Consider the following 22,755-nt stretch of genomic DNA (forward strand, 5'->3'; position numbering starts at 1 on the left):
AATCGGTACTAGAGGGTGTTAAAAATTTAAAAAAAAATAAAAAAATCCCCCCCCCCCGCCTCCCCGCTGCGCTGGCGGCCCTCCCCGCCACTCCTCCTCTGCCCCTCTCTAGCCTCCTCCACCCCCGCCGCCACTTCCCGTAGATCTGGCGCCATGGAGGCAGGGGTGGGCGGAGTCTCAGAGGGAGGGAGAGAGAGGAAGGGGAGCTCTGGGCGGAGGGAGAGAGGAAGGGGATTGGAGCTCTGGGAGCAGGCTGAGGGAGCGAACTCAGTGAGAAAGGAGGGACGAGGGAGAGGGAGCGGATAGGATAAGGAGTGGGAGCAGGCGGAGCAGTGGAGCGGCTGAAAAATTTTCTAAGTGTTGACGTGAGGATCCGGTACTAGAGGGGTTCCGCCATACTTCAAATTTGGATCCGATACTAATGCTACCTTTAGTACCGGATCCAAATTGAACTGGTACAAAGGCTAGGAATGAAAGGTCATATTTCTAGTAGTGAATTAAGGGCATGTACTGAGCATCCATACAACATCGATCATCGGTACATGATTAACCGGTCTGAGTTTCATCTTTTTTTTAAATATAATCGACAGCTCCTGCCTCGTTCGTTTAAAAAAACATCAATCATCGAGAATCTGACATGTCTGATACTAAATAATGCACTGCGAAAAGGAAGGGAAGAGAGAAGCACACAAGATTTAGCATGCATGTACCTCTTGAAGTCCTTCACACACAAACACAGGATACAAAAGCATGGATAACCAGGACACAACACGATGACTGCAACAAGAACAAGCCAGAGTTTGGTCATACCATTAAACAACCATCCACACCCACACACCATACTCATGGACTCACGAAGCTCTACACAGAGAGAGTTAACCAGATTTTGGAAGATACAATTCGAGCCGGTGTGTTATCTTTATTACAAGAAGTGGGACGACTACCTTCTTTTTGTAGATTTCTCCTATAACAATAGTTATCAAGAGAGCATTAAGAACAGGGGCGGATGTAGCGGTGGGGTGGGCGGGGCTCAAGCCCTCTACCGCCGCTCGGACAATGGAGCACACTAGCCTCTCCATGATTTTTTATGAAGAAGGGAGAAGAAGAGAAGGGAGAGAAGAAAGGGAACAAGAGAAAGCCCCTCCTAAGCTCACGGGCTGTATCCACCACTGATTAAGATGGCACCTTTTGAGGCTCTTTTATGGATGCAGAATACCTCTTAATTGGTCCGAGATGGCTGAAAGGGTAATCTTTGGGCAGACCTTGTTAAGGAAGCAGAAGAAAGAGTTCGGGAGATTCAAGCTAAGCTTAAAGCTGCTTTATCTAGGCAAAAGAGTTATACAGACAAGAGAAGACGTCCTCTAACTTTTCAAGCAGGAGAATATGTATATCTCCGAGTTTCAATTCACCAGTGAAGGGTATTCAACAATTTGGGGTTAAAGGAAAGTTGACCCCTCTCCTCCAGGTACATCGAACCTTATCTGATTCTAAAGCAACGAGGTCTAGTGGTGTACCAACTCATTAGCAGCTGTGCATGATGTTTTTCACATATCATAGCTCAAAAGATGTTTAAGAGTGCCAGAAGTCATCCTTGGACAACAAGAAGTTCAACTCACATCAGATCTTTTGTATGGAGAACTACCGATCATGATTTTGGATCAAAAGAGCTGTGATACTCGACAGAAGAGTATCACATTTTACAAGGTTCAATGGAGTGACCACACTGAAGATGAAGCTACATGGGAATAAGAGGAATACTTCGTCTCACAATATCCGGAGTTGTTTGAGAATCAAGTGATGTAAGTTGTGTAGGCATGTGAGATCGTAGTCCAGTGTGAACACCCCAGTTCTTTTGTGAGAATGTATAATGATATGTATATGACACATTTTTCTTTCCACTGTGAAAATCATATATGTGAATCCTGCAAATTTTGGGATGAGATTTTCTTAAGGGTGGAGGGCTGTAACACCAATGGTGTTTATAGAGACAAGTCTTACTCAAGGAACTAATGAGGAGAAATATATAAAAACAGGGAAAAGAAAAAGATTAGGGCTTCGTCAAACAAAGTCAAATGAGGGTTGACTAAGTCAACCATGATGAACCAAGCCAAAAGAAATGAGTTTGGGTCAAACATGACAAATCGGAACAAGTCAAAGGCAAATCAGGTTTAAAAATTCAGATTTGATCTTGATTTGTGAAACATGCCAAATATGGTCAAGCACTCATGTTTAGGTCTAGACTTAAAAAGATTTTATATAGAAACTTTGGAAAATGTTCCATTAAAAGTTGAAGTGGAATGTTTGCTGAAAATTGTAGACTAGTTGTTGTTCACAGGAAAATGGAGTTTGTATAATGTTAATTGGAGCTCAAAGTTTGAACTGTATACTGTTTTGAACTTTGTCAGACTTGCACTTCATCTCTGAAACTGAACTCAGGAATGACAGGTTTTTGGTCGAATTTCAGAGCTCTCTATCCCTCAATCCGTGAATCCTTTGATGAAAGTTCTTATCTAGCAGTTGTATCCCTTTGATCCAGCTACAACTTTGTTTAAAGGTGCTTGGCAAGGTTATGTTTGAATTTGGCATTTTTTGTGCATTTGGAGCTTCAAGAGCCGGCAAGCAGTGTGCCTGCTTCACCAGTGCGCCAGCCTGCTTCACCGCCAAGCAAGGGCGTACCGCCACGCGCCGTCGGGCAACGCGGCCAGCAGCAAGCAAGCAGGCAGGAGCTGGACGGGGAGATAACGGTGAAAGGTTTGAAATTTTTTAGTGCCATCGTCGTCATCCAGTTCTTCCTCCCCGCTCCCGCCCAGTTCGACCGCAAGACCTCACCGCCGATTTCGTCGCCGTCAAGCCGTCACCGGTCGTATCCGCCTGCACACCACACCATAACCACCAGACCGACGCCCCAGACCACTTCTCGTCCGAAGAAATCAACCCAAGCGCCGTCGCCGACCCTGTCCTGTTCCGCCGGCCGCCGTCAACACCCCCACGGTGAGGACCCAATTCCCGGCCCTCTCCGCTCAAGATAACTGCAGGGATGAGCTCGCAGGAGCTCATGGATGCTCATGCGCGCGCGTGTTGGTGTAGATCTTGGCTAGGGTGGCTGGAACGCCCAACCCTAGCCAGAGCACGCCGCGGCCATGGCCGCCGTTGAGTCAAGCAGCCGTTAGCCGTGCTCCGGGGATGTTAGCGGGGTATGCGATGCGATAGCTCACGTGGGTGCTGTTAAGTTCTTGTTCGGCTTTGGCCGCTAATCAGACAGAGTTGTGCGCCACCGCCGTGTCTGCGCGCCGTCGCCGCCGCCGCAGGCGCTAGCCGCCGTCGATCGCCGTTAGTCGTCGATAATGCCAGCAGTGGGTGCGCCGTGCCAAGCCGAACCGATGTGGGTACATGTCGTCGCGGGGGAAGCTCACCGGTGGCGAGAGCGCCGCCGGTCAGCCCCGCAAGGCCTTGGTCAAGGCCGGGAGCCCTGTTTTGTAAAGTTTAAGGACCGCGGGCGGGAATTGAAAATAAAGTCCAGGGGGTGTTGTGCAAGTTTTGCTATTTATGTTTTAAAAATGCATTTCAATAGGTTAAATTGGCATAATTCATACCTAATTTTAGGAAACTCCAAAATTGATGAAACCAGTTTTGGTGAGTTCATCTTTTATTGTGATACAAGAAAAGTAATTAAGGGCATTGGAAAATATTTTTTTCCTTTATTTAAACCTCTTTTAAAATTAGGATGTAATTTCCTTTAATTATTTCCTTAAATATATAAAATTTAGGAAATTTCAAAAACAAGGACTATAAGTTATTTTATAGTTCATAAAAATAAGCGACCATTTAGAATTTATAAAAATGGTTTATTAGATTTAAATTATGATTAAATACTTTTCTTTCATTAAAAAATAGGATAAATCATACTTAATTGATTTATAATTATTACTTGGTTAAATAAATAAATCTTGTTCTAGGAAAAATATAGAGCGCTCTTATTTAAATAGGCTAGCCTTTATAGAAAGTAGAGGATGGTTATTTTATGTTGCTTATCATTCATTGCATCATTTCGTGTAGATTTGAAGCCGTGTGGAGTACGTGGAGATTCCCTCTAAGCTAGCTCAGGAAGGTGAGGGTGTGATCGTGGTGGAGCAAGGTCCTGAAGCCACCCTGGAGCTCATTGTCGAGCTCGCTGTCCCTAAGGAGCAGCAAGGCAAGCATAGGAGCATTACTCCTATTTAACCTTTGCTAAATTGAGTCCAAATTTCCTTATTCATGATTATGCATTAGGTCTAAGAGTTGAGTGGAGTCTTCTTATGCATTTCACCTTCCTTGTTTTAAGGACATCTTTGCCACCTGTTTAAAAGATTAGAAGGTTAAGTCTAATCTGCTAGTGCCTTAGAAGTCAAGTAATTCCCCATTACATGATAAGGATAACATCTAAAGTTTGTTAGAGTGCAAAACAACTTGTTTAATAAAGAGTCGGGTAGGACATGGTTTCATGTTAAAAGATGTTGATGAATGTTGATGAAGAAGTTGGAAGTTTTGTTCCTGTTAATGGATCTAAGGCCTATTTGATTGGTGGCCTTTTGGTCAAGCTTTGAATACCGTAATCACATGCTGTTATGTTGGACCCGATAAACTGACGTACTTATAAGGTGCTGAAGTTTGAACTGTGATTCGCCGTGCTTGACGTGGACCGGTAAGTGGGGTCGTGGGCATTAACTCATGGGACCTTTGACCGGACAATGATGTACAACAGGACACGACCCCGGGCTATGCCAGCTCAGTTCAGGTGACGGAAGCCGAAGAGGGACAAGTTGCCACTAGCGATCTGACAGGTTGCGCATGTGTCGTGTGGTTAGCTCCCTTTTCTGCAGGATGTAAATGGGTTTGAATCACCGCACTTCTCGAATATGAACAATATGAATACCACTTGATCTCTTACCATCATCGTAAAGTTGCTTGCTAATGATGTTTATAAATGATTTATGATGTTAACTTGTTTTGGCTGGGAGTCCAAACTTTGAAATATAAGAAGTCTAGCAACTAACATGAGATAAAATATGCCTGCTAAACTTGAGTCGACAAGAAACCCAAAGAAAGCCTTGCATGCCCTTGAAGTCTTTCTATTGACGGGTTAGTCTTGCTGAGTACCTTTGTACTCAAGATTTGCGTGACTTGTTGCAGTTAAAGAAGGTCAGTAGATGTCCTATGCTTGAAGGAAGGAGCTCCTGAAGACGAGGAACAGGTTGTGGGCATGACGTGTTTCTCTTAGACACATTTGTTAATTAAAGCGTTTGTTAATTAAAGACTTTATAGCAGTGTTATCCCTGACTGTGAACACTCTTAGGTACTGGTATTGTATGTTTAAGTCAACTCTCTTATAGTTGTAATATTCCGCTACTGTAAATTATTTGTTTAAAGTTGTGATGAGCTCCTGCGTGTTGCGATATGGAATGTATGGATGTATCAGTTGAAAGTGAAGCCTTAAGGTGAATTGAAGATACCCGACGGACTACTGGATTTACACTGATTCAAGTATGCGGCGTGTTGGACGCCCAAAGCCCTAACCGGTGTCACTTGAGGCAGTTTAAACTAGACGGTTCTGCCACATATCTCAGTAGGCACTGCTACAAAATCAACTCAAGAAGACCAAAATTTCTCAGTTCAATGGAGATACGATTACCAGTACTAGAAGCAACTAGTGGCAGATTTTGTGGAATCCATCTTCAGTTCCAACCACGAACAATCTTGACAACGGAAGCACATCAATCGTTGAAAGCACAGAAATGTTTTTGTGTTTCATTCCTCTGTCAGCCGAATACAAGTTCTGAAGTGCTAACTGCTGATGTCGAATCTGCATGGAAGTATATGAAAATCACTTTCACAAGAACCAAACGGATTTCAAGCTCATACCATACGTTAAATTGCTAAATGGAGGCACATTGTGTTAGAAATAGTAATTTTTTTGAGATTAAACAATGGTGCAGGTTGTGAGAAAGATAAAGTCTTACATCACTACTTGCTGGCCTTGAAAGAGAAGTTAGTGCGATTTTTTTTGTTTAAATTGATATCACATCGTGGGAGATGCCATCTGAATGACTTCCGAAAATGTTTGACTGCATTGCCTGATTCCCACTAATCTAATAGTTATTGGTACAAACCAATAACTCACCCTAAATCTCCTCGAATAAAGGAGTTGTTGTGACTCTCCCAATATGATAGTTAGATTGGGATAAGATTATTGGGTGACTCCAAAAGCAACTCTCCCAATAATAATAAAAGTGATGTTGGGAAATCCTCATTAACTAGTTATTGAAAAATATTTATTGGGAGACGGCTGGAGATGCTTTAGTTCGACTCCCCCTGTTCTATAAGTACCTCCTGTAAATTTCCATGTAAATATCACCACTCTTGTACTCTTTCCGCTTTTTTATTAATGGAAAATTGAAGTACAGTGGGGAACACAGCTTGCCCTTCAAAAACAAGTTATCATAAGTTATTATATACTAGGATCATGCTCGTGCGTTGCTACGGGCAAAAAAAAAACTGGAGTACACTATGTCATACAAAATTAAGGAATATACAACTCATATTTCAACTTGCTTTACATTTAATTCAAAGAAATGGAAGTATAAGTGTTCACTTCGTAAACTCAAACCTGCAACTTCACTTTGGAGCACAGCCTAGCTTCTATTGTTCCCGATGCCGTCCGCGGGCGCGAGGACAACCAGCGTGGGTTGACGATGGTGCCACCGTGCCAACACCAGATGACAACGACGACGCCAGGATGTGTAAGCAGCTTGTCCCCACCGCCTCAATGATTTTATAGTTCGTTGATTTGTGTTCACACGGTGAGCAGCATTAGTTCAAGAGAAATTAGGACCGTTAGGCAGAAATGAATTAGAAAACATATAACATTAATAACACATATTTATAAATCAACTTTGGTCAGAAATATAAACATGAGTTAATCATAATTTCAAATAGAATTACATGAAAATCACTAATTAAAATTTCCCGTTGGTTCCATTTTAATTAGAGACAAAGCATTCGCAGCGGAATAAATTCACATAAATATTCAACATTATTCTAGGCATTCATCATAAATTACTTAGTGTAAAATTCATTGAAATACATGATAAATCATTAATAATTCTCGTGAAATACATCAAAAATATGTTAAAACAAAGAAATACATTGAAAATAAATGGAAAAGCCCATAAATGTGAAGGGCCAAGCAGGGCCAGCTCCCTTTCCTTTCTTCCCGTAGGCCAGGCCCAAACGAAAACCGGCCCAAAAGCATTGGCTCGGCCCGCTCCCCAGCTCGTTTTCCCCAGCCTTGATCTGGTCCGTCCATCAGATCTGACGGTGGGCCTTAGCTCCGCCCGGAACAAAAGATCCTCCGTCGGCTGCCTACCCTTACCCTATAAATCATTCCACCCATGTTTTCTGGATGAGGATAGCGGCGGCGGGGAGAAGGCGTCGAGCGTCGGAGATCGCCGCACCACCGTGGGCCCTTTTGCCGATGCCGCGTGTGGCTTCACCACACGTGGCTCCATCGTGCGGCTCCACAGTGGTGCGCGCATATGAGTGGTGGTGTCACGTGTGGTCACGGTGGACTTGGCGGGATCATTCCGCTATGGCGCATGTCAACGATCGGATCCATGATGGCAATGTGTGCGCGGCAAAGCAGATCCACGTGAGGCCACGCGGTGGCGACACTAGTAACTCGTAAGTGCCACGCGGTTGTTCTGGGGATTTAGGGTGCAAAAGATTCCAGGATCTAGGGTTTCGAAAATATTGAGAATTTCTTGGGATTTTACAGAGGTTTTCTTGAATCGATTTGATTTTCCCCTCCTTCTACTTGCTGCTCGTGCCTAAAAGGTCATGCTCTAACGACTTGTACTGGGATTTTGCGTCACTTTTGAGTGAGCAGAGGTAGATTAGCTCTGTCGATCACTCCCATGGTGGCGTGTGTTAGCAGCGGTGCATGTTGGCTTAGCCGCGATGGCGCCTGGCGACGTCAACGACAAGATTTGCACGGCTCCCATTTTGAGTCTATGTGCGTCTGGTAGCACAAATTGATATGGTGGGTGCCCATGTGCCCCATCGAATGAGTCAATGCTATTGGCTCGGCTCGCGATCAGCTCAAAATCGGCTCGGCTCGCGATCAGCTCAAAATCGGCTCGGATAGAATTGGATGATAAATAAGGCCTCAACGATTGTTATAGTGGTAACAACGATTGAGCACCGAATAAGTCGGTGGCTGTGTCAGTGACCGTTCCTAAGTGTACTTGCTGCTTGCACGGATTCATACGGTGACCCCTTTGGGCTATCACTGAATCAGTCAATGCTGCTGTTTTCTGTGCACTTGAATAGCAACGGCTAGTTTCTTGCCTTAGCCTATAAATACCTCTTGTGGTGGTTCATTACATCCCTCTTAGCACTCAGTGAAGCTGATAGGATAGATTTGAGGCCAAGGGCAAGTTGAGCACTAGAAGTGATTTGAGAAGTTCTTTATTGAAGATTAAGGACATCATTATGCTTGGAGAGTAGTAAGTGTGCATCCATCCATCTCTTTGTCTTGTGTAGGTTAAGTGAGAGTCTTCGCTTGTTACTCTTGGTGATCGACATCACCTAGATGCCTTGGTGGTGGTGTTCTTGGTGAGCTCTCAAGGAGGTGACTTGTGAGAAGCCTCAAGAAGTGTTGTTCTCGGTTTGGAATCCGCCGATCCGGACTAGAGAATGGATTACCACCAGTGAGAACTTGATCCTTGCGTGGATCAAGGGGGAGCTATACCCTTGCACGGGTGCTCAAACAAGGACTATGGGATAGTGCCGACTCTTCGATGCCTCGAGAAAAAATCGGCATTCTAACCCTCTCTTTACTTTCCGCACTTAAATTCCGCATTTCAATTCCTAGAATTGCCATGTAAGAGTAGGGTTGGAACTAGGTTGCAAACCTCACTACAAGAAATCATCCGACCTATGACGAACCAAAAAGTGTCATAAATGCATTTTCTTGCATCATAAATCGTGATTTATGATGCGGGAGTAATGAAAACCCTTCGTCATTAGTCGAGGATCATAAACTGTGACTAGTGACGTTCCTTATTTCGCTGCGTCACTAAGATTATGACGCCTACAAATCATCAAACAGAAACATCATAAATTAGATCCTACTATTTTGCCACGATGGACAGAATCTGATGTGGCATGATGATTGTGACAAATTATTTTGTCATAAAATGAATTTGGCCCATTTGTTGTTGGGTCGAGCCCAAAATTGTTCCCACAGGCCAATGTTGTTCCGATAGCTCAAAATTTATTCCACTTGGCCCACTTGTTATTAGGTCAAGCCCAAATTTGTTCCACAGGCCAATGTTGTTCATATAGCCTAAAATTGATTCCGGTAGGCCCATTTGTTGTTGGGTCGAGCCCAAAAATTGTGCAAATTATTTGTGGTCCTTTTAGTCCCGATTTATGAATGAAATTGACTTTTGTCCCAATTATATGTGGGCTAAGCCCACTTAAATAAAACATAAATTTAACTAATCGAGCCTGACAAATAATTGATTTCATTTCAATTCCGATCTGGTTGGCAAAATAATAAATAGAACACACATATTTATTGTTCCCCATCGAGACAACCACTACCATATTGTTCATCACATATCACAAACTATTACAAGATAACTGTCTCACAAAGAACAGAGATTAACAAAGTGGCATCCAGGTCATAATCTCAAGAGACAAAGTAGAGCATTGATCTTAACCTCTTGTATATGTTAGCAGTTGACGAAGGAGTGCTTCACTATCTTGTGTTACCTTCTTCAATTTTTCAATCTCAGCTGACTGCAATTTGAGAGTTGATTCTGATTCTTCTGTCTTCTTCTTCAAGGTAGTTAACTCTTGCTGGTGAGCAACAACCCATTGTCGAAGTTGTACCCCATCCTGTTTGTCGGCGTCAACTTTCTCCTCATCAACACTGCCGCATAAGGATTTGGTAGAGCTTCTTGAGTACTATGCTACCACATCACGTTCTTGTTTTCCAAGAAGCACCATTGATTTGAGAACTTCCAGCTAGCAACAGTGGATCCGAAGTCAGATTGTGATCTTGTAATAGATTTAAAGTAAGGAAACAAGGAACATCAATAATCATCATGTGTTTATTTTGTTACCCTAGAGCTAGACTGAAAAGGAGCAACTACAGATGTTGACCCTCTGGCCGGCTGAAATAGGATACAATCAAACTTCAGTTGATGCATTTGTTTAAGTATAAATTAAGAGCGAACAAACAAACAAGCACAAGAACATGTGGCAAAGGTTGAGATCATTCGTAAACTGAAGCAATTTCATCTATTAAGTTCTACAAACCACATAAATAATTTAACTTGCCACAAAAATATATTGGAAAAGGTGAAAGATAAAGGGGATCTGCTAGAGCAGTAATTTTTCACCAAATCTACCAATAGGGTACAATAGATCCACATTCACCAATCTAACTATAGTAGTGAAAACTAAAGAGCATGGGAAAGCAATCTAATAATTTTATCTATTAAGTTCTACAAACTACATAAATAATTTGACTTGGCACAAAAATAATTATTGAAAAAGGTGAAAGATAAAGGGGATCTAGTGGAGCAGCAATTTTTCACCAACTCTCGCAATAGGGTACAACAGATCCACATTCACTAAAGCATGCAACTACAATAATGAAAGCCAAAGAGCATGTGGAAGCAATCTAATAATTGAATTTAGCAATACGGGGAGGAGATCGCTGACCTGACGAACATGAAGAGAAGGAGGTGATGAATGCCGCCTCAAGGGAGCAGCCCGGGCATGTGCCGCATCCTCGGTCTTCTTCACACGTACTCGAGCACGGTAGCCGCTGGTGGCAGCCTCGGGGAAGCTGACGGAGCGACGGCCTCGAACCATCTCGTAGCTTCAAGCCCATCACTGAGGAAGCCCACCACTCGTAGCTAAGGTAGCCCGTCGCTAGTCTAGCTTGACGGTGCTGCTGAGGTCGCGCTTGCCGCCGCCACTGCAGGTCTACTAGGGCTATTCGGCAGGAAGAGGAGAAGGGACTGATTTTGTAATTACCATGCGGGATGTAGGAGGCTTGGCTCCCCTCTTTTATTTATATGTAACGAGGGAGGACCCAGAGGAGGAGTGGGCAATTCAAAATTTTAGATCCTGCCTTTGTGCTTGGTAGCGGGAGACGAAACTCTTTGGAAACCGCCACGAGACCTGGGTCACTGACATGTTGGACCGCTTGGGACTCAGACCCAAGCGTTAGTGACCTTACGTAGATGAGTGGTTCTAGAAGGGAGTCTGGGATAGTCCGTGGCATCATGGCATTAATAAGAACTTCATGGATTATCCTCCTTTGTAGATTCATGTCTGCAAGATGATCCGACTATTGCATTACAAATGTACTTCAGTGCAACAAATTAATGTATCGTTTTTATTGTTTACATGATAAAATATACTTAAATAGTATATTAAAACTACAGTGGACCCTGGCGGCAGCCTCCTAATCTCTACTTGACATTCTTTAAAGCAAGTACGCGGATCCTCTTGATAACTTTAGGATGGTGGTAACACACGAACACAAAATCCTCTGCGAGAATTCCGTCCAGCGAGATTAGTGCTATGAGAGACATGCACTTCTCCTACAATTGGGTGCAGTTACTCTCCAATGCCCATTGTAGAAATGTGGTCACAGTTTTCTCACACGCCATGTCCCACATCTTTGATGCACACTGTAGCTTCAACCGTTCGACGTAGTACATGTCGGCGAGTGAGAGTAACACGGGCTAGGCGTTGACAGGGGTGTCCCATAAATGAGCCTCCTTTGGGAGTGATCTTTCGCAGGTGTATTTGATCAGCAGCGAGAAGCCAGCAGGGTTAGTGTCTTTAATTGAAACAATTTTTGACTTTGACTCCACTCCGTTGCCATAGAGCAATGCCTCCATCGCACAAGATAGTGCCGCCACATCGGCCCGTCTTGCTCGAATCACCCGGTCGCCTATGTTGAAGATGACGTCCATAGGTCTTGGGCTGCAATTGTTGTTGATATGCTTCTGCCTACTGATGGAGGTGGAACTTCAATGTAGTCGTCCTCCAGTACTGTAATAGTGCAGGATATGTTTACGAAACCAGAACGGTCCCACACATGCTCAATCTCATCATGCCCCATGAGGCAGTTAAAGCCATGTTCTAGATTCCCATTCCTGAATTCAAGTTCCTTTAAATCTTGAACTTGAAATGTATCATCATAATCAGTTGCGTCTCCAGACACCACACAGAACAAGGCTCGTACCTACATGCAAGGATTCACAGGGTTGACCATGCGAGCGTATATGTGAGCATGTGTATTCATAGCAACGAGACACCTACCTTTTGTGAGCTATTCATCTGAACGAGGATGATGAAAATTCCTTCTGGTCCTAATACCTGTAGGGTAGCAACGTATCCTCCATTGATGACCTCCGATCATGAATGTACTGATTCCTTGTACTGCCCACTAGTTCCTTCTACTTTTGTTTCCGCGCTTGAGACTAAGAAGTCAACTTGCGACGCAGGGAACATGTAGTGTGTAATGCCATAACTATAAATGACAATGATCGACTTGTGGATACCATACCTCTTATAGGTGGAAGTGTGTCATTCCAAAATGGCCATTCATGAACATCCGTTATCAGTCTTGAATCGACATGTCCCTACAGTGGCGATCATGAATGCTCGTTACCAATCTTGATTCCCACCCTCTGGCGGTATTTGGTCCGCCATATTCTGCCTAGGCCTAGTCGCATTGACCAGTTCATGTTTTTTAGGCTCCGCTAGCATGCGAGAATCGACATGTCCCTGTAATGGCAATCATGAGTTGGACTAGTCATGACATCCTGCAGTGTGCGTCTGACAACGTAAGGACTATCCAACCTTATTGATTTGTGCAACATGACAAAAATTATTCTCTTTCTCTAGATGAACGGTGGCAACATCTTTCTTACATTTAACTCAAATTCAAAAGGGAACCTATGACTCATAATCTCACAAGAATTGTTTTGCATGAATGTCTTGTGTTATATGTTGGACAATCCAGCGAAATGTACACCTGCACACGTCAGGCTTATCCCGTGACACCCATCATGCACACATGTAACCGATGTGCAAAACTGAAGATTCCTACCTACATTTGTGGCAGGCTTAGGCCTGAATATATTCTGAGCATCTCACATTTTCATTGCAACTTTGGCCCGCCACACCGACCTTGTGTGCCCGATGTAGTGCTCAATAAATAGGCGGGTGCACAGCATTCTTGCAAGGCAGTGCCTTGACTCATCAATTCACCATCTTGCATTGTTCTATTGGAGGTACGTGCCCGATGTAGTGCTCAATAAATAGGCGGGTGCACAGCATTCTTGCAAGGCAGTGCCTTGACTCATCAATTCACCATCTTGCATTGTTCTATTGGAGGTACGCGATGTTATTTTCTTGTCTATCTCATTTAGTATATGCATGTTATGGATATGGTTAGTATTGTAAGCCTATGGTGCCTTTCTTCTTCATTTGTGTATGTAGTAGAGAATGGCCGGACATGGAAGAAACGGAGCATGAAACTTGGAGGAGTCAGAGAACTGGGAGCAGCCTACCCCCATGGCACCTCAGCAGCAGCCGACTCTAAGGCACCTTCGCTTCTACCGCTAGTAACAGCACCTCAGCAGCACCCTGTCCACATGACACCTCTGCTTCAGCCGCTGGCAATGGCACCTCAGCAGCACCTTGTTCGCATGGCACCTCTGACTCAGCCGGTGGCAACGGCACCTCAGGATCAGCTGAACCTCATGGCACCATCTTTTCACCCGCGGCCAAGGCCACCACCTCTGCTGCTGCCCGTTTAAATGCCACCTCTGCAGCCAGTCCTCATCGAACTAGATGAGTCGCATGAGCTGAAATGGTCTGTGTTGGCTTTTCTTCAGTAGTCCAGGCTCAACCGTGTTTGTCTCCATGGTATGTGGGTCTGCACTTTTTGCCACATGGGTCACAGGCAATGGACGATTCGTGACCTCTTGTTCGACGCACATACCATTGCCATTTCACCTGCATGGTTGTGGGATACTAGGGCAAGGCATCATGCTTTAGAAGAGTATCTACGCTAGGATGGCCGTTTTGCTAAATTCCGTGTTGCCGCGAGGTTGCCATGAGCCTATGATGGTAGTAGTATGTCGATGCACCACTTGTATGCCTATGAGTTGCCATGCTTTGTTCGTTAGAGTGTGTCATTGTACCCATAGTGGATGTATGCCAATGTATGCTTGATTCCTTTGTTAGAGTGTGTCGTTGAACTTGTATTGATAGTGGATCTATGCCTATGTATGTTGTGGCTTATGAATGTGGTGCTAGTAATAAGAATGATCATGTTTATCTATATTCTAACGCAAATTATTGCATTTGTGATTGGTACGTTGACGTGCCCCAAGATATCTTCTTCTAACAAGTTGGAAATCTTTAGTGAGGAAAGAGGAAAGTTCGTTGCCCTGATTGTTAACAGACCAGACGATAGTGCAAGCAATAGGCCTTCTTAGTCTCACAACAATTGTGTAAAGCATCCACAAGGAACAAACTTTTGTGAGGAAGGGGGAAAGTTCGTTGCTCTGTTTTTGAGCTGATCGGATGAAAGTGCAAGAAATAGGCCTTCTTGGTCGCAAAATAGTTCTGCTAGGTTCGACAAAGAGAAAAGTTCGTTATTTAGTTTTTGAACAGACCGGATGAAATTGTTACCAATAATAATGCTACTTTATTAAACCCATCTTACTAGCAAAAGAAAACCTCATCACAAGGGATCTAGATCCACGATGGCAACAGATTGTTACCACTATGACTAATACCACTAATTCTTCTTCTTCTACTACTACTAATTCTTCTTATTCTTCTACCACTAATACTTCTTCTACCACTGATTCTTCTTCTTCTTCCACCACTAATTCTTCTTCTTCTACTACTACTACCACTACTTCTACTAGTACCACTAATTGAGGCGCCGCTTCTTGGTCGATGGTGTATTCGGGACCTTGATGCATCTGCCTGACGACGAGGCCATCCCTCCGTTACCGCGGCCCATAGAAGATTGAGGACCTCCTTGGCCGTCGCTCGCGGATGAGGCTGTCCCTCCATTGCCGCTGCCTGCGGATGATGGCGCCGCTCCATGGCCGCCGGTCGAGGACCAAGATGGAGGTCCATGGCTGCCGCTTGACGAGCATGGTAGAGATCGACTGCCGCCGACCGACGAGGATGGTGGCTGTCCCTTCCTGCATCCTCGGGCTCTGTGCATGAGGATGGTGGTGCCCCAGCAAGTGGCAGTACTTCCGCACCCCTGACCACGGCCACCTCTTACTGACTTGCGGATGGTGCGATATTGGAGAGGTACCTGATCGATGATTTTGATTTGTTCCACCAACTCCAAATCATCAAAGGATGTGTCCCCCGTCGCTCGAGGAGACAACAAATTGCTCGGCTCCGAATCCATCAGCCCTGGAGCTTTCTCCTCTTCATCAGAGGATGTGACATACACCATCACTCTAGGAGACGATGGTGCCATGGGGATAGGAAGAAGCGCACTACCAGACTGGGGATGTTTTGGTGGTTGCAAGAATGATGAAGAAGCTTACTCGACAAGGGAAGAGAATAGGATATAATCTGACACTGCCCTTATTGACAACTGACCCCCGCAAAGTAATGTAAAATCATAAAGCGATCCTCCAATCTCTCCATGAGTGCCACATCATCGCGCTATTTCCAATACTTCCCTTATCATATCACGGTTTCTTTAGAGGTGTGGGTTCATTAGTGATAGAAATACATAATTTCATTCCACGGATTCAAATACATAATTTCATTCCAAATGCATACAAGCCATAGCATTTAAATAAGCGATACAAACACAGGAAGGTCTAGTCTATTAAACAATAGTTATACAAGATGATCCGGTGAACATGAACAGACGGACGCAGTTGTTAGAACTCATACATAGGAAGGTCCTTTTTGCAAAACATCAATACATCGGAAATTCACCAACCAGTTCCACTCCCTCATCATTACTCTATTTTGGAACTGCAATCTCTGCCTCGTCCATAACTTCCCTCTTCTCTATCTATTACGAGTCCTCTATTGTTCTCTGCTGAAGGTCCTTATGATAAAATTCCGACTGTCACACTACTCAAAGAATAAAGGAAAACTAATATTTCTTACTCGCATATTTGTTATCCATATCCTAGTTCCACATGTAATGGCAAATAACTGATTTCAGGGATACAAGTCTGTACAAGAGAGGAAACGTGCGCAACCGCGGACGAAACACACTGAAGAACACTTGACGCGTACACGACGGATAAGAGGGCCCACATGCCAGAGCAAACTAGTCCAATCTAGCACGGGTCCATGAGGCAAAGGACCAAGGCACACTAGGTAGCCCACCACACAAAGGTGGTGGGGAACCGACCTAGCCCAGGGTCGGTCGAACCGCAAGTTCAGCCAAACCTGGACAGGCGGTTCCCGCCTCATCCTCCATGTGGTGGTGTCTGGTTGACTGAGGATGGCAGTGGGAGAAGATTCCCCGGAGATACCTCCCAGGAATCGCCCTCAACCACCTATAAAAGGAGGTCGAGACACCCCTCTACACACATCACACTTGAAGCCTCTCTCCTTCTCTCTTGTGTTACTCTTGTAATCCTTAGGCTAGTGGAGCTAGGCTAGAGTTGAAACTCTTGTAGTGCTAAGCAAGACTTTAGGTCGGTTGGGGATGTAACCTCTGACTCTTAGTATGGCTTTGTACTCGACTTTTCGGTATCCTATCTATAAAAAGTATGGTTGTTATGCTATTTCGGTAGTATGCTATACCATGATTTGTGCTTTATTAAGTTATACTCATATCCTTAGGCTGAATCTATGTTGCCGCATCGGTTCGTTGTGCCTTCAGGCTTGCTCTAGTTCTATGCCTGTCGATCATCATGTTCGGGGTTCCAGAGGGGCTAGAGTAGTGATCACATATATCATCGTGAAGCTCGGGACATTGGGATCAATCGAATATGACTGTGCCCCATGGTTTAAGAGGTAGGCGGTAGGTGGTGACAGCCCTGTCCGTCCCTTGTAGTCCCCCACCTTCGGGTATGGTATAGGAGTTCTGAAAGAAATCTTGCCTTAGCAGACTAGGGATGGGAATTCTCCCCGTAATGTTGTATGCCTAGAGTTAGCTCTAATCATGTGCTTGTATGACTCTTGCTAATATAGATAGATGCCACTAGGACCTCTTGTATGTCTTGCTCCCGCTAACCTTGGGCTTATTCTTTTATTCTTTATTCTTGAGATTGGCTTGTGTGTGTGTCGCATTACCCTCAAATATTTATCATGGCTTACCCTTGTATGTACTTTGGTCTATTACTTAAGCTTATGATCTTGGATATGTATCTGATAAATCCTTTTACACCAATACCATACTTTGGGAAAAATATAAATAACGATACTCTGAATATTCTCCGGGTGAAATGCTACAATGATATATCCGTGTGCTTGCAGATTTATTCATAATGTTAAGAAATACCAACAAGCATTTCTGGCACCGTTGTTGGGGATGGCACTGGTTAAAAGATTTATCAATACATATTCTTGGTTGTTTGATTAAGGAATAGCCATTGCTTATACAAGTTAACTTGTCTTTGTTTTCTCTTGATGGATGAAAACAGGGCAGTGTATGACCGGTTTCGACTTGCCGACCAACTTCGTCAAGAACTTAGAATGTCTTGTGAGAAGGGTTCGACCTCGCATCATCCCTCCTCAGATCATTCTTTCGACAACCGAACCAGTAATCCTAGCACTATCTGCTCCTAAGGCTATGGCCGAGAAGACTCTTCGTGAGTTCTCCATCCCCTCCACTGACAACGTGGCCACCGGCCCTGCTGTTGACCTGGGGGATGTGAACTTCGAGCTGAAGACAAACCTCATCAACATGGTGCAGGCTAGCCCCTTCTGTTGCAAGCCAAACGAGGATGCAAATACTCATCTCCAACACTTCGTTGGCCTATGTGACACCGTCACAATGAGAGGAGTCACTCAAGACGCCATTAGACTCTGCCTGTTCCCATTCTTCCTCCTCGGGAGGGCGAAGCAGTGGTTATACAAGGACAAGGATGTTGTCAACATGTGGGAAAAATGCTCCATAGCGTTCCTTGCTAAATTCTTCCCGTTGGGCAAAACCAATGCCCTGGTCGAGAAGATGGTCTCCAACCATGGGTGGAGCAAAGAACGACTCCAACCTCGTATGCGGGGCATGCACACCGTCAAGGAGATGGACATGCTAGCCATTAAGCTTGATCTCCTACTCCGTCAAGGTGGTGGACATGCTAGCCATTAAGCTTGATCTTCTACTCAAGCACATGGACGAATGGCAGAAGCCTCAAGAACCCATGCTCAAACCCGTTCAAGCCTTGGACTCGCACCTCACGTGTGAGGTTTGTGGAAACGAAGGACACTCAAGAAACGACTGCCCCGAGACCCGAGAGGATGTCGCCTACATGAACAACAACAACAATCGGTACCGTCTTCAAGGAGGTCAAGGGTGGAACTAGTCGTGTCCACCTTATCAAGGAGGTAATAATAATGGTAATTTTTGAAATTACAATTCAAACCAACCCTCCTTAAAAGATCTTTTTTTGGCCAAGCTAAAATCAATGAATCTCTTTTGAAAAAGCTTGCTGCCAATGATAGAACTTTGGAAATCATCAATGATAAAATTGAGAGTCTTTCCTCAGCTTTTGAAAGCCAAGTGAGATTCAATAAAATGATTGAAACTCAATTAGCTCAAATTGTTGCTGTTGTTCCTATTTCTGAACCTAGGAAAATCCCAGGGCAACCAGAAAATGTGAGTGCGGTTACCGTTAGATGGCGCAACCCATCTCGGAACCTGCCCACTACTAACCATGCAAGAAGACCCAGACATCAACGAAGAAACTCATGGGAGGAACCGGGAGTCAAGAACGAAGAACTGGGGTACCCGGCGATCAGTTGCTCAATGTGGGACTTCCACATTGAGAGAGCCTTTTGCGACCTTGGTGCAAGTATCAACATCATGCCCAAGGTTATGTTTGACACAATAAATTTCCCCACTCTTTCTCCTACCATGATACGTCTGCAGCTAGCTGACTCGACGATTCGCTACCCCGAGGGGATAGTAGACAACCTCCCAGTAAAAATCTGAGGTACTATTATCCCCGTGGACTTTGTGGTCCTTGTTGACGGTCATTAAGTACCAAATATGACCATCAATATACTCAAAAAAAAAAAGGAGGATTGGCATTTCTTACACACATATTTGGTTTCGAATAATGTAGTTCCACTTGTCCTTGGAGATTATGTGGTTGCAGGTGAATTAGCACAAAAATATGGAGAAAGCACCCTCTATGGATCCAAGAAACAACCTTCTGACTAATAGGAGGTTGCCACGTGTGCATCCCATGGATTAAAGGGCCCACAAACTACAACAACCACCTCAATCCACTAGATAACACACACAACCACCATTAGGACCCACCAGGCAGTCCCCCGGAGAAAGGCGGTTGCGAGGCGGCCCACAGGGGTTCGGTCAAACCGCTCTTGTCCCCCCTCGTATCCAGCCTCCATGTGGCAACGGTTTACATCGGTTATGGGATATTCCCCGAAGATTCCCTTGTAGAACTACCTCTTGGAGCCTATAAATATGAGGGAGGGGCTCCATTCTAGGACACACGCCACTCTCTCCCACTTAATTTCCAAGTTAGTGGAGTGTCACACCCTGAAATTTTTAGATTTCAGGATGTGATTAAAAGGAATAATTAAACAATGATTTTCTCATAATTTTAAAATTTTTCCAACATTTATTTTCCTTACAGGAAATTTTGTATAGGAAAAATAATTGATTGTTTATTTAAATTAAATAAGGTTGTACTGTGTCTGTGCATTCATGCCAAAATATCTTGATGTTTCTTGAGTGAAAAAGGTTTTAATGTGTGTTTAGACGATGTCCACACCCTTCTGAGAATTTTCCAGCTTTTTCTTCAATTTATTCTCCTTTTTCGTAGAGCTAAATCTATTTATTAGAAGGCTCCAAATTATTTTTCTTTAGTTCCAAGTATTTTATTTGGATTCCTCGTGTCCCAATGTATCTCTTGGAATTTTTTTGGAATTTTTGGGATTTTTAGAGTATCTTTCGTGGCTTAAATAAATTATCTAGATTTTCTGGATTTTTATTTACACAGGAAATGATTTCTAAAAAAAAGAAAACCTATCCTTTCCCATTGGGCCAAGCCTTGGGCCCAACCCGCTCCGACCCACCAAAGCCCATCGGCCACTGCTGCCGCCGCCACCGCTGGCCGGCCTTGGCGTGCGTGCCATGCCAGGGTTCGCCCCGCGCCCTATATAATGCGCCACCCTCGCTCACTCGCTCCCCTGCTGCTCGCCTCGCCTACGCCGCGCTGCCGCCACCGCTGCAGCCGTATGCGTTCTACCCCTGAGGCCCGACCGCCGCCGCCGGTAAGGCTCCTCGGCCACACAAGTGGATCGGACCGAAGGAGGAGGAAGGTAAGCTATTTTTTGCACTTTAGCCCTTGGAGAAATCTGTAATTCTTCGCCTTTCTTCTGAGTCTTGTATCTTTTACAGAAAAAAAACCCTAGAATACCTAGACCGTTCCAATCTAATCTGAGCCCTAGAATCTTACAGATCTAACCCTGAGGATTCATCTAATCGCAGTGACTATTCACTAAGTCTAGAGTATCTTCGCTGCTAGCCCCTGAGATCTACGATTAATCGCGATTAGGTCCTTAGAACCTTGTTTAATCCATAGATTACACATTTTAGCTTCGTTTCTATCCGTTCAAGTTGCGTTAGATTCATAACAACATAAATTATATGTTAGTGATGATGTTTTCCATCATTGAATGTTTGTGAAAATAAATTTAATATTAATTTGGTTAATACCTATTAAACATGTTATCTTCAATTAAAAGCTATTTAGTGTTATACACTGCTTTTAATAATTAGTGTTAATTTGATTAATGCTTACTCTTAAATGTATTTCCAATTAAAAGCTAATTAGAGATATACCTCGGTTTTTTATCAATTAAACTTAATTTGATTACTGTTTATTTAAGTTGTTTTATAAATAAAAGCTATGTAGGTTATATCTCGAGTTTTCATAATTAAATCTTAATTTGGCTAATATAAATGGAAATATGTTTTTGAATTATAATTTAGTTAGTTCAACATGAATCATAAAGCTATGTGCTTAGATGTTTACATATACTTTATTTTCAAATTAAATGTTTAATTTGCATAAATTGTACTTGAATGTATATAAATAAAATTGGACTAAGCTTTACATCATCTTTTCATATGTAAATATGACTTGATTAATTCCAACTAAGGGTATTTCTCTGAAATATCTTTACATTGTTTTCTTTATTTATATATGAAGCACATAGGCTTTTCTCTTTCTTTTATAATTCAAATCTCTCGATAGCTTTATCTTTACAACCCTAGTTTCTTTCCCAGCATTTCTTGCGTTCGCATGACCTTAAATTCGAGCCTTACCCTTTAGTGCACCCTTTTAAAGCTTTTCTTTGATTGGTGTAATATTCTTAGTTGTACTTATTTGTTTGTTTTGTATGCTTTTGCCAATGATTGCTTCGAGTAGAAGGATTGTTGTTCGAAAGATTTAAAGATCAAGAGTTTCAAGAGAGCACGAGTTGAAGAGCAGTAAGAGTAAGTTTTCATTGGAGAAAGGCAAGTATCCCTAACCATCCTTCTATCTATGCTTATTTTACAAGAATATCATGGATTAATTGGAACATGGAGCGACCACCTAGAAAAACAGTACAACCGTAAGACCAATGGGCTCTGGTCTTGGCTAATTAATTAGAGACTCTAGTTTGTGATAGTCTTACTGAAAGGGCAAAAGGGGCTCATAGGTTGTGCAATGGCTTGTCCAGCCAAGGGGTGTACGCACCACTTGGGGGAGGGTTCATCCCCTTACGAGGAAACCTTAGCGGGTTCTCACTTATTAGGGAATCTTTGTGCTTGTAGCGTCCCTATGCAGTCATACCTCGGTAGTGTGATAAGTGCCTACTTTTGCATAGCATGGTTGGGTCTAAAGTTCTCTTGAACTTTTACGCGACTTGTGGTGAAAGGTTACAACCTCTGCAGAGTGTAAAACTAATATATCAGCCGTACTCACGGTCAAGAGCAGCTTGGACCCTCACATGTATAATAAACTTGAAGATGGACTTAAATCATTTATTCTAGTTATTTCTTGTGGCCTTGCTGAGTGCCAACCATAAGTGTACTCACCCTTGCTAATTGTTGCTCAAAAGGAGAAGGTTTGTGAAGTTTTCTGAAGATGATGCTGAGTTCTAGGCGTACGCAACCCCCAGTCGATTGCCTGTGAAGTTTGGAGCCTCTATTTCTAGGATTAAGTTGTATATGTCTAATAGACTCGTAAGTCATTATTTATATTTCTTTACGTGATACTGTTACTATTATTCACTAATGATGCCACTATATGTATAAAACTAGATCTTGGCATACATATAGGTAGCACTTGGTTTTGTTTTAAAACTAGCTGTGACATGGAGTTAGGCTAGAGTAGCTCTCCTTCAGGTTCCAGGTCTCCTTAGAGTCTAAGGTATGGCTCTTGTATCTTACATTCCTAGGTTGAATTTATTCTATTCAAAGTATTCATC

The 22,755-nt window shown here is 43.5% G+C and overlaps 1 protein-coding gene and 1 long non-coding RNA gene across 2 annotated transcripts; both read left to right on the forward strand.

Annotated features, from left to right (window-relative positions):
• Positions 1–2,645: 2,645 nt before the first annotated feature.
• LOC140222951 (uncharacterized) lies at positions 2,646–5,415 on the forward strand. Its single transcript, XR_011898350.1, has 2 exons — positions 2,646–2,991; positions 4,057–5,415. It is a non-coding gene; the product is annotated as an uncharacterized lncRNA (long non-coding RNA).
• Positions 5,416–17,878: 12,463 nt separating this feature from the next.
• Positions 17,879–18,397, forward strand: LOC117856243 (uncharacterized). Its single transcript, XM_034738648.1, has one exon. It carries the CDS (start codon positions 17,879–17,881, stop codon positions 18,395–18,397), a length of 519 nt encoding a protein of 172 aa, XP_034594539.1.
• Positions 18,398–22,755: the final 4,358 nt, after the last annotated feature.

Source organism: Setaria viridis, chromosome 5 (genome assembly GCF_005286985.2).
Source record: "Setaria viridis chromosome 5, Setaria_viridis_v4.0, whole genome shotgun sequence".
Classification (NCBI taxonomy): domain Eukaryota; kingdom Viridiplantae; phylum Streptophyta; class Magnoliopsida; order Poales; family Poaceae; genus Setaria; species Setaria viridis.

Bases quoted from the DNA above. Each gene is read 5' to 3' on its own strand.
- LOC117856243 (XM_034738648.1), top strand. From the start codon at position 17,879: ATGGCCGAGAAGACTCTTCGTGAGTTCTCCATCCCCTCCACTGACAAC.